The sequence below is a fragment of the Nestor notabilis genome, unplaced genomic scaffold, assembly GCF_000696875.1.
Source record: "Nestor notabilis isolate BGI_N333 unplaced genomic scaffold, ASM69687v1 scaffold6995, whole genome shotgun sequence".
Lineage (NCBI taxonomy): Eukaryota > Metazoa > Chordata > Aves > Psittaciformes > Psittacidae > Nestor > Nestor notabilis.
The window spans coordinates 61,293-74,076 of record NW_009929742.1 but is presented as its reverse complement, the minus strand read 5'-3'; the positions used below and the strand labels follow the sequence as shown (position 1 = coordinate 74,076).

The 12,784-nt window shown below is 41.7% G+C and overlaps 1 protein-coding gene across 1 annotated transcript in view; it reads left to right on the top strand.

The window, feature by feature from the left end:
- Positions 1–12,784, top strand: part of HECW1 (HECT, C2 and WW domain containing E3 ubiquitin protein ligase 1) — a 164,978-nt gene that overhangs the window by 101,197 nt on the left and 50,997 nt on the right. Inside the window, exons 10-12 of the mRNA XM_010015131.1 lie at positions 3,268–3,418; positions 8,847–8,977; positions 11,623–11,744. Coding sequence (XP_010013433.1) covers positions 3,268–3,418; positions 8,847–8,977; positions 11,623–11,744 — 404 coding nt within the window. The remainder of the gene's footprint in view (positions 1–3,267; positions 3,419–8,846; positions 8,978–11,622; positions 11,745–12,784) is intronic.

The following is a 12,784-nucleotide window of genomic DNA, read 5'->3' as shown; positions in this document are numbered from 1 at the left end:
TGTAGGAAAGTAAGGTAGAACAGATTCTTTTTTTATGTGGGAATATCATAATGGCCAGTCTGAATGTGAAGGCCTGTAGAGGACTGACAGATTTGCAGAGTTTGTATGGCCTCATGGTGGCATTACTAGTCACCCCTTATTATGCGTGTGTTTGCCAGTGCTGCTGGAAACCCTACAGAACTGAGGCCAAGAAAAATACATGTGCCCAGTTCAGAGCTGCTCTTTGCCAAAGGTGTGTCTGAGCTTGGAAAGGGAAAGACAGCGTATTTACTTTGCCCTGCCAGGATTATGGTCCTGCCAGAAGAAAAAGTTGTGTCTTCTGGTATAAATCAGAGCAGTTTCAGAGGCTGCTGTGAAATATGACTGGGCTGATGGAGAACAGAACCATCACTGTCCTGTCCCCAGCCTGTGCTCCAACATGCTCTGACTCTGAAGGTTACATGCAGGTTGGTCTGTGTCGTAGTCACAGTCTTATTTTGCCTGAAGAACTAACAAAAGACCCTGAGGAGATTTGCTTCCTACATCCCCTGCGCCCCTGAAGTAGCATGAAGGGACTCAAGCACAGCTCAGCAGCAGAGTTCTGTCTGTCGGTTCACCTGCCAGCACATTTGTCTCTCTGTGCAGGTATCCATCCATCTGTCTACAGATCTGGTATATGCAGCTTCAGTGACTTGTGTGACTTACAGGTTCTCTTGTGGGAAGGCAGAAAGTGCTCCTGCCACCCTCTGACAGCCTTCCCAGGGGAAGAGTTGAAGAAAAGTTATACAGCTGATGAGAAATACTGCTGCAGGTTTCTCAAAAGCCACATGACATGCAGATCCTAATATTTGAGCATGCCAATGCAAGTGTCAGCTCATGGTTTCAGGTGTATATACACATAGAGCAATGAATAAAGCAGCACTCACTGATAGGTGCAGTTCATGTGTGTATATACCGCTGCTGGATGTCTGATACATCCAAGAGATCGTCTTCCTGAAGTCATGATCCAGTCTGTGTGATCCTGGCCTGGTGTTTTCACTGTGACCTCCAAGCTCTGGAAAAGTTTCATTGCTCCTAGATTTCCAAATGCTATGCTTAGGAGCTTAGGAACTCTGAGTTGCATTTAATAAGAGAGACTGCTACATTGCCTCTAGAGCCAGTAGTGCACAGGGCTGGATTATGGGAAGCCCTTGTTTGACTGTATAATTGGGTAGTAGTATTCTTACCAAGTGTCCATCAGCAGACTTGAGACCAATATGACCAGTTAGTGTCTTCTGTGTAGACTGTCTAGAGTGTGGATCTACAGCATTGCCTACAAGCTTCTAATTATCCATCAACCTTTATTCTTCTCAACTTCTTACACATATAGTACAATAGTATGGGGTGAAGGCTAGGATTTATCCTGTGTCAGACAACAGCAAGGAAAGCAAAAATCTTTGTGATGTCAAGGTGCATCATGTCACCTTTGTTCTGGCCAAGGTTATTTCCTTGAGGATACTGCAGATAATGCATAGCTCCAGAAGGAGCATTCCCACCCACAGTGGTACACCTGCCACCAGTGACAGTGTGCTCAGCAGGGCTCTGGCCTTCAGCCTGCCTTATGTGTCAGTCAGATTTCCTTCAGTGTGCATCTGTTGTACTTGGTATGCTGTTTTTCACTGTCTCATGTTTTAGACATTGTTTTCACAAAGCTTTGATCTTGTTCTTGAAACAGCTACACTATCCTTGGAAAACTTTACCTGGTGGGAGGAAGAGAGAGTCCTCTCCTTAAAGTTATATTGTGATGTTCACAGTGAGATACTGTGTGTGTATCTGTGGTGTGGCTGTAGGTTTTGTGTCTGTAAGGACTCGGGTACTTCCAGCCAGCTTTGAAAGAAATAATGCATGTGCGTATGGCTCTTGTTGTGTCAGAGTCTTACAGAAAGTGCCCCAAGGACTCCCAGTGCCCCTCTTTTAAGGTTTGTGGTGTTAACATGTCGGGGCAGCCAGCCATGGAATTTACACAACCTATGCTTGGCTGGGACCAGCCCAGGTATGGAAACTGAGTTTAGCCAGGGCCAGCATTCAGGGTATGGGAACTGGTCGTGAAGGGCACGTTTCCAGATACAGCAGAAAGAGGCAGAACTTCAGTCCTACTCTTAGATTGTAGGAGATAAGATACATAAAGTATGAAATCCAGCCGATCCTGAATTTGATCCATAGAAGGAGTGGACTCATCAGGGGTGAGAGTATCGTAGTAAGAATATGGGAATAAGAGGAAGTGTTTGCCCCCAAAGGTAATCACCATATGTGCATTTGTGTGTGAAAGTGAGTGAGGTTTGTATATAAACATGTGTAGAAAGTATGTGCGTATATTTACATAGCTGTGTCATCAGCTGATGAATCATGTCGAACTATGAAGCTGGCAAGTTGAATTTATATCACTATTCCATACATTCCAACCAGTTTGATATGTGACTTTGCTAGCTAACTCATGCCCGAATTTCTCCTGTTCCAAAAGCTTTTCTTTTATCAACATTACCATTTTCCACAAGCCATCATATACCAAATAACTTAGTTTTCAATCATGAGACAACATAAACATTAGCAGGAAACAACGATGATGGAAGGCTCAATATTACACTGCAGACTTTCAGTCTAGTTGGCATCCATCAGAGCAATAGATTTATAATACTCATCTGTTTAGAGAGATTTCTAAGGATATGTCCAACCAGGCTTTCATCAGTATTCAGAGGAGCCTTTAACTGTATGATATCCTTCGAAGCCACTTTGTAAAAAGAGAGAGAAATGAAACACATTTGTTCTGAAACACAGCAAAAAAGAACACATGGGATTTGACGTGTTAGCTCAGATATAATCCTTTTCCACTAAGGGTTGGTTCTGTGTGGCTGCCCCAATCTATAATCAATCCAGCCAACTAGTATTACTAATTGTAACATTATCTAGCCCTCTAAAAAATGTAGCCACTTGGTTTTTATAGTCTATGGTAGTGAACTCCATAAGCTACCTATGTGCTGTGTGTGAAATATTTATGTATATGCATATGCTGCATATACATATATATATGTATAGACAAGCACATAGTATATATACACATTTGAATGTATGCTTCAACTATATACACATAATATATATTGCATGCATGTAGACTATATATATGGTATCTCTTGTGTGTATATACCCTGTCTGTGTACATGTATGTGTGTGTATATATATATCTCCCACAGTTAAGTTTTCTGGAAGGCATCACACTGACAGCATCACCCCTTCCTTTTGTTCCAACCCTAGACTGGGAAGCTCGGATAGACAGCCACGGGAGGGTGTTCTATGTGGATCACGTCAACCGAACCACCACATGGCAGCGCCCCACAACCGCGGCAACGCCGGATGGGATCCACAGATCTGGCTCCATCCAGCAAATGGAGCAGCTGAACCGGCGGTGAGCATTTGCACCTATACTACTCCCTTGAGATCTGTGCTCCCCAGTGCACTGCATTGGCTCCCTAAGGATTTATCTTTCCTCGTTGTCCAAGTCCAACGTACATGTTCCTGTCCCCACTGCTCATCTCTTTTACCCTGCTGTGGGTGTCTGGTACCCAAACTTGCCCACAGTAGAGATGCTGTTGAGTGAAAGATGTTGCAAAACGTTTCAAACAACAGAAAGAGCCCTTTGGAAAGCTTTTTTGAACTGCCTCCCAGAAGAGAAGGGAGTGTTCTTCCAAGAGATGGGGTTGCTTTTGCTGTGTAACTGTAAGAGTGCTATTGATGGGTCAGCATCTAGTGCTACGCTGTGGAGGTTTCTGAGCTGACTGTTACTGAAGTAGTGTTGCTATATCAGTGTGGCATTTCTGCTCAAGCTAATTAGGCCTGTTGAAAGGTCTGTCTCCTTTTCTAGGACAGAGCACTGCTCTCACAGGACTGTACACATGTCTAGATGTAGACAGATCTGCTTAGTGTTGCATTGGGCCCTGTAAATCTGTCAGTTCATTTTGGGCTGGTTGAGATATCTCTTAACATGGGGCACATTTTCCATTTGTTTGACTAGTCCACATGTAGGCTTGTTTATCATTGCTTTCTCATCTTTGTTTTTCAGACTGAATTTAAGAGGAAAGAGAAAAAATAAATGGTCAAAAATCTTTTTTTACTTCAGAAAGGGATTTTTTTTTAATTCCCTGCTTACTGTAATCGTACAATTTCTAGAAAAATACAAGCAAAACAGAAATTATATTCTAATTATAGCATGTAAAAGGCCACAGAGGTTTTTTGGTCTTTTTTCTGTGCTAAGAGGAAGATCCACAGCTGAGAAGGATGCAGAGTTTCGAAGTACTCTGAAAAGAGTGCAGAATAGTTTAGGTGTTTACTGCATGTGAGGAGAATTGGGTCCTGAGTGACAATAACTAGAAAATTAATGCAACTTGTAGAGAGCAAGCCAGACTTCTTAAAGTGGTTGTTTAGCAGGTTAAGCTGACACCATAAACACACTCTTGAAGAATTTTGCCTTTTTTCTCACCAAAATTCATTGTTTTGGCTAGCACTTCATAACATGTGTTATGTCTTGCAGAAGACACACTAAAAAGAGTATTTAATGTAGCTTTTTTCAAGGGATTTACATGACTTTTCTGTCATTTAGCATTTGTCTTTAAGAGGGATTTGGACCATGTCAAAGCTCAGACTATTTGGCTACCACTTAAGTTGTCTACCACAGAAAGTTCTGTTCTGGACACAGAATCATAGAATGGTCTGGGTTGGAAGGGACCTTAAAGCTCATCCAGTTCCAACCCCCTGCCACGGGAAGGGACACCTTCCACCAGACCAGGTTGCTCCAAGCCCCTGTGTCCAACCTGGCCTTGAACACTGCCAGGGATGGGGCAGCCACAGCTTCTCTGGGCACCCTGTGCCAGCACCTCAGCACCCTCACAGGGAAGAGCTTCTGCCTAATGTCTGATCTAAATCTCCCCTCTGTCATCTTAAAGCCATTCCCCCTTGTCCTGTCCCTACAGGCCCTTGTAAATAGTCCTTCTCCAGACTTCTTTTGGCCCCTTTAGGCACTGGAGCTGCTCTAAGGTCTCCCCTTAAGGAGCCTTCTCTTCTCCAGGCTGACCCAGCCCAGCTCTCTCAGCCTGGCCCAGAGCAGAGCTGCTCCAGCCCTCGCAGCATCTTTGTGGCCTCCTTTGAACTTGTTCCAGCAGCTCCACATCCCTCTTGTGTTGTTGCCCTCAGAGCTGGATGCAGGACTGCAGTGGGGGGTCTAACCAGGGTGGAACAGAGGGGGAGAGTCCCCTCCCTCAACCTGCTGCTCATGCGCCTTTTGATGGAGCCCAGCACACAGTTGACATGAGCTTTTTTATGTTTGGTGGGTTTTGGTTTTTTGGCTTGGGTTTTAATTTTGAGTTTGAACTCCTGTAAGTGCAGCACAGCCAGTAAAGGAATAAGTGCTTGAGAGTCTGCATAGAGATTTACCATTCTGTTAGTTAATGCAGGTTAATCACATTTGGCTTTGTGACCTCCTTGCTTCAAACTTATTATTCCATATTTTCATGTAGGCTGCCTGGCTTTCTTGGTTATGACTTGATTATCACGGGTTTGGGTTGGGAATTGGCAGTTAATGGGACGGACCTTTGAAGCTCTCTATTTTTAGCATTCACATATCCAACTGCAAAGCTTTCAGCAGTGACATATCTCTCCTTACCCGTGTCCCATTGGAGACTAAGCACTTTGCAACTTACTTAACGTGAACTGTTCTGGCTTCTTGGGACAGAGGAAGAAAGCTGATGATTCTCTACTGTCTTCCAAAGAGTTCAGTTGATTTGAGAAGTTGAATACCGAGGTCTCCTATTTTTTCCAAGTTTGGGAATAGTTCCTAAGATTCTGGTAAAAGAGATTCATACTAAATTTCTGAGTGTTTGTCCAGTGGCAAGTCACTGCTGTGTTTTCAACCTGGCACCTGTAATTTTTACAATTATTTTTGTCCTAAAACTAGTATCAATTATTTCCTGTCTCCAGATTTTAGGAATGGTTATTAACAGCACTGTGGAGGATCGGGCTTTGTTTCGTTGTATTTAAAACTTCATTATTTGAAATGTTCTTCAGCAAACATACCCAAGAATCATTTTAGGTGAGGCAACAGCAGTCATAGACCTTGCTGATAGAATTAGCAGCAGCCTGAACTTTTGCTCTAACATCAAACAAAATTTGGACTCAAGATCACTTAGCAGTTTGAGAAAACTTGGCGACTTTTCTTTTTTAACCGATCTACTCACTTTCCAGCTTCCTGGTTTCATTTGTGGAAGGGAATGGAAAGACCAAAATATTACAAGGAAGCTTGGTATTTCCAGCCCAGCCAAAACCACAAAGCTTTGGAGACTCAGCTTGAAGGAAATCAACCTCACAGCTGTGATTGAGCCTGCTTCCCTCTGTGCTCCCATTAGCTGTACTGGCCACTTGAGTATACAGGGAATGCAAAACTAGAATCCAGGTGTTGGGCAAACTCCAAGAAGACAGCCATACTTCTTATTTTAAAGACTCTTGCTCATTTTCTACAGCACCACTTGACTTGCTTGCTTGTTAGCAAACCAAATAACAGCCCTTTTGTTCAAGCTCTGTTGGAAAGATGCTTTGCAGCATATGTACATCTAGATGTGTCTTCGCATTAATCTAAAAGGTACTAAGTAACATAACAAATGATAACCAGAATAGTTGTAAGACATCCACACAATGGTATTTCTAAACCTCCATTTTGAAAGGAGACTGCAATTTCCAGGGGCATTCCCATAACTTTTGCACTTTTGATGTTTTCTCCAGTGACTTTGGCATTTTCTGGTATTTATATAAGTTTATTTTATAGTATAGAGACCCCAAAGAAAAGTGTAGCCTTTTGTTGGCATACAACTAGTGTTACTCTTTAAGGTTTGCCAGTAGGGAATTTTCTACCATCTAATTAAATTCAAGCTACGAGGTTGTTTTTATATTTGTGCTTATATCCCTTGATTGTATGAACTCCTTCTTTTTTTCCTCCCCTTTCTGTTCTATGTGGCTGTCATAAAACTGGAGGGTACTGGAATGGGAAGTTCATTCAACTGCCTGTAGTCAAGTGAATGCAAATGTAAAACATAGGTCTAAAGCAGAGGGTTTAAAGCTGCAGTAACTTCATGCTGTTGTGAAACCTGCTATCAGAGTTTCCTTGTGAAGATGGGTGTTTACTTAAACTGTCAGAATATACACAAAATGTTGCTTCAAATGACTTTGAGTACTGGGGACACACATAGTACTGTGAAAGCTTTAGAATATATCTATTAAAACTGTAATTAGTTTTCCTAATTATCTCCAGCCCGTCTGCCCAAGATTCGGTTGCAGTGAGCTACTGGAGATGATGTCTGTTGAGAGATGCAAAAGCCAAATCCTAACTGCTTGTCTTTAATGATCCCTTGCACTTTGAGGAATTAGCTCCTCACTAGCTTCTGATTGGGAATGAAGTGTGCATTAATAAAGAGAGAGAAATGAAGTGAAAATTGTAAGTCAGAACTTAAGCTGAGGAAAGTGAAAAGAGTATAAAGAAAATGAGAGACCAGCAATGCTGGATCAGATTAAATGCAGGCAGTAAAGCCATTCTGGTCTATATACATATGGAAATGCAATCCAGAAATAAGGATTAAAAATACTAGGGTGGAGTAAACCTAATTAAAATCATTAAGAGTGCCTATTTTCTTTCTTTTCTTTCTCTTTCTGCTGCTTGCTTTCTTTCTCTTGATGCTTTCTTTTGCTTGTCTTTGTCTCTGTATATAAAATGTATTCTTTTGTTCAATATATGACTTATATTTATAGCTTGTCAGTAGAACCAAAGAAATCTTCATCTCTCGTCTCACTCATCTGTCTGTGAGTGAACAACTAGAACCTGTTTTGTGGAGTGTAAATTCAAAATACTCCAGGTTATTCCCACGGCCACATATATGCTTTGTTCCTGATCTGGTATTTAGGATTGGGCTTATCCCTAAGACTATGATCAATCCCATTGACAACAACTAATGTGGCAATTAGTTCCATGATTAGTATGGAAATGCCATGATAGGGGGGTTTAGGGCATTTTCTTCTGTCATCCTCCTCACTGTTGTTTTCATATCTCTATATTTTTATCTCTTCCTTGCTCTGCAGCTAGTCACCATAGAAGCTAAATGCCCAAGCCCACTGATTTCCAACATAACACATCCTCACACTGCTCGCTCAGCTCATGTGTTACATCCTACTCTACTTTCCTGTGGCTGTCAGTGAGATTGTAGCTCTTTGGGGTCACACTGACTACTAGTTGACACTCCGTATTGCCTACTAAAATGGAAGGGTTCCCAACTGCTGGCTGTGCAATATCGTAATAAACATTTTGTGAACACTCTTACTAACCTTTGCCTTTTCAGGGTTGAACATGTGCATCCAACATTGTAATAAGACTGAAGGGTACTCAGTGCATCACAGGATTGATCCTTACTTTGTTGGTTATGCTATCATAAGCCTAAATGAGAGGGGGAACCATGATCCACCAGTAGTTTTAGGTTGCAGACATCCAGATGTTTTAAAGGGAAGCCTTGTAGCAACCTGTAGCCTAAATACCTGTCTAAATTTGATCTTTGAGTATTCCTTGCTTTGTACCCTCTGTAGCTATTTGTCAGTCAGTGCAAAAGGCCATATTTGCAGAGTAATGGTTGGCCCAAGTGTAAGTAGCTGCCTCAGTTGAAGGAGAAGAGCTGGACGTGCCCTTACTCACTTGTGTGCTGAAGTGTGGGCATCATTCAAAACCAGTGCTGATTGTTAATGCAGAAGGCACCAGAAAGTTCTTCTGTTAACTAAAGCATGTCGTTCCTTTCTCTGAACATATGCAGATACCAAAATATCCAGCGAACTATTGCCACAGAGCGGACTGAAGATGATGCTGTAGTAAACAACAGGGTGGAGAGAGTTCCCACTGGAGGAGGAAGTGACTCTGAGGCAGAGCCTTCCCAGCAAAGCTCAGGTATGGGGGAAGCTGTTGAGAGATGTATGCTCAGCGCCATTCAATGGTGACATTCAATTCTGAGGAAATCTGCATTTCCATTGGAGACTGGAACTTTATTGTACTGGGTTACAAGATCTAGTTAAAAGAAAAGAAGTTTAGACTTGAAACTGCAGGTTTTACATCTGAAGCTACAGGTACGAAGCTAGATACAAAAGGCCTCAGTTCTTTTTTGACTACTACTGAGACAGACAAAGTATTTTTACTTTAGTAAAGGGCTATTTGAAATTAAAATGTAAAAGACATCTGGTTTTATACCTTACCAGTTGCAAAACCAGCCCTGTCTTATTTTTGCTGCAGTGTGATTTTTTTATCTTAGGGCATTGAAGTTTATTCTTTCTGGGCATGGCTTCTGAACTGCCACATATGCCCATGTGGTTGCACCTGCAGCAACCCTGGCATCAAGTATGAAATACTTGTGGTTTCAAAGCTGCGATTTTGTGATAGCTGTGAGCTGATGTAAGCAAGTGTGGGCTGCCACTGAAGGAGGCACAACTGTCTTTTTGCTCGTCACTAACTTACATGACAGGACCCTGTAGCAGAGCAGAGAACTCATCTGCATGAAAACCAGCTTTGTTTCTTGTACTTGGTGGTGTTTGTAGCCAGATTGGTTCTTTCATCTGGCTCATTAGGTGACCAGGTAAGAATGAGTGTTACTACAGGGCAGGATGGGATAGCAGGGCACTCTTGTACTTCTTTTGGTGGTAGTCATACTCACATTTTCTTAAAACATTTGTGAAACCATAGCCTAAGTGTTTGTTTCAGGTAAGAAACACCAGCAATCACTCAAGTCCCTGCTTATGCAACTTGTGGACATGCAAAAATAGCTATCTGCTTTGAGAACTTGCATCCCCAAAATGAACAGCCAGTTCTCTTCTTTTGGATCATTCTCACCTCCACCTATCTTTGGTTTCTGTGTTGTCTGCTAGACATCCAGAGGCTTGCCATCCTTTTGCCATCCTTTTGCCATCCCTCTGTAAACAGCATTGGCAAAGGGAAAGAACCGACGCGACATCTCCTTGAATTTTCTTGATGTTCCACATTGAATAGGAAGAATTACATAGAGAAATAGTGAACTTTTAATTTTTTTAATAAGCTTAGAAAAATACTCTATTTTACCTGTCTGTTTTTCTGATCCATTAGGTATTTTTAGCTTGAAAATCTATTTTGTCCAAGTCTGTTTAATGTCTGATATTCAAAGCTTCCTTACAATCCTTTGTACTGCAATTTATGTCAGCCTTTTACCTACACTGGATCTTATAGGGAGAACCCAGTCCTCTGTGTGAAATGGAAAGGAGGTACACATTGTATTGCTAGTATTTAACTTACAAGTAACGTAGTCATTACTTGTAACACGTGTTATCACTTAGTATCATAGCCTAAAAAATAAAATGGTAAGTCAATAGGAATTGCTACCAGTAAGTATTTAGGTCAGTTTATTAAGTAACATTCACTTTTTTTAACCCCGAAGAGCTAATGAGTATGATATATGTCATCTTAAGTGATTAGGAAATTGGTTTTGCTATAGGTAATGGCTTTGCTTTTAGAAGAAAAAGTCAATATTGTATAAAATGCTAAGAATTAAAATATCAAGGGTGATGTAAACACGCTAGAATAAGAAAAGGCTGCAGTATGATACATTTGCTGTTTGCCTTTTAACGTAAAGTGTTAGAAGGAACACAATTTAGGCACATTGATCCAAACCAATAGGTATCAGTTTAACTCCAACAATGGATCCAGTGCCCAGATTTTAGTGGATGAAATAATGTGAGGTGTCTAGCAGGAAGGAAAAAAAACAGGAATCTGTATTTATTCATAATATCTGTGTTCGGTTTCCTTGGACTACAAATAAAAGTTGGCTTGTATTTGAAAACACCAGAACTGCACACTCAAGCCATAATTCCATGGTAGGAAGCACTTTCTGGTGGCTGTTGCAGGTCAAAGAGTTCCCACCTCCACAGAGTTACATTCTCAAATGCTCAGTTCTGTGCTTCATGAGTTGATACAGATTAAAAATAATCTCTTTATGTCTTTTTTTGTTTTCTTGACCGTACAAGTCTCCAAAACCATGAACTTGCCAAAAATAGTGCGATTACTAGTAAAGGGCAATGCTTTGTAGCACCATCAGGGATGTGAATGGCTGAGCACGGGGCTTCCTTAACCCAGTTTTGCTACCAAATGCTTTCTGCTGGCAAAAAGCAGATCCCCATCAGGCTGGGTTGGGAAATCAGATCTCTCTAAAACCAGCAGTGAGGGGAACCAGTCAGGACCTGGGTGTCAGTATTGAATTGAATCAGCTGATAAATCTGTTGTGATCACATCGGTATTTAGAGACAGCAGTAGATATGACACAGTGTTATAACATACAGTACATGAAAAAGCATCTGGCTCCTGCCCTTCTGGTGTAAGCACTGCACCACTAACCACAAGGAGAACATGCCAGTTTGCCAGCAGGCTTGTCTAGGACACACAAAGAAGGTAGGTGCATTGGGCAGGATGGCACCTTTTTTATACCATCACTTTTGCAGCCATTTATTAAAGGTTAAATAACAGACTCCACTTGCCACTATGTTAATAGGATTTTGCTGCTTTTGTTTTTTGTCCAGAGATTAGGAGGGAAGGTTCCCTTTCTCCTGTGAATTCTCAAAAAATCACCTTGTTGCTGCAGTCTCCAGCCGTGAAGTTCATCACCAATCCTGAGTTCTTCACTGTGCTGCATGCAAACTATGTGAGTAATTATGTTTTGCTTTCTCACACTACTGGTTTCTGAATCCAAGTGCTGCACCCCAGGCCTGCAGGGAGGATGCACAGTGAATTTGAGTTGTGTGATTCAGGGCTCAGTTGTTCTTTCTGAGCACCAGAGTAGGCTGGGGACAGTACAAGCAGGCTGCTCCAAGGACTTTCTTGCTGGGATTCTGCCTCACACAAGGAATTCCCTGGTACAGAGAAGCTCATTAATGTTATCCTTCCAGAATAAGCAGGAATTTTTGCTTTCAGCTAGGTTGATTCTGTTGTCTGTTGCTGCAGGGAGCGAGGTTGTTACCTTTAGAACCATGTTCCTGAGAAATCTTACTCAGATACCACCAACTCTCAGGGAAATAGAGGGAAAATACTGTTAAATCATGCAGTTTGCACTCCCAAGAAGCAGGTGGGCATGATGCAATGAAAGAAACACTGACTTGAGCCAGTGTAGCTATTTTGGAAAAGACAAGAATGAAAATGAATTCTCAAAATTCAGATAACTTTTCTTTTGCCATTAATGCAATAAATTTGTATTTTTTTCTTGCAAACCTTGAGCAGAGTGGAAAAATTTAATGATAGGTCAACCAGGAGGAAGCAGATAGGGATATACTGCAAGGAGACGCAGTCCTAGTTTTCCATATCTTGAACATAGCTCAGCTAGGCATCTGCACAAGACTTGGGAACATTTGGGAAGTCATCCATTTTTGGGTAGGGATGACCTTTCTATTTGAAAGGAAAAGAAATTAAAGCATATCAGGAGTTGCCTAAACACAGGTCTTTTGCTAACTACAGACATCAAGTTTTGGCTGTAGCGCTTTGCAGGTTCAAGCCAGCTGTCCACCTCCATCTGCCAGAGATTATTGCCCATGAAATCCACAGAGGAAGGGATATATTAACTCATCTGATACTACCTGAACTAGGTGATGGAGGGCACATAATCTCTTCCACTGATGGGGTGCTATATGATGATTTATAGCTGGGAGCAATATCATTTTCATTTGACATAGCTTTTGCCAAATGAGCAAC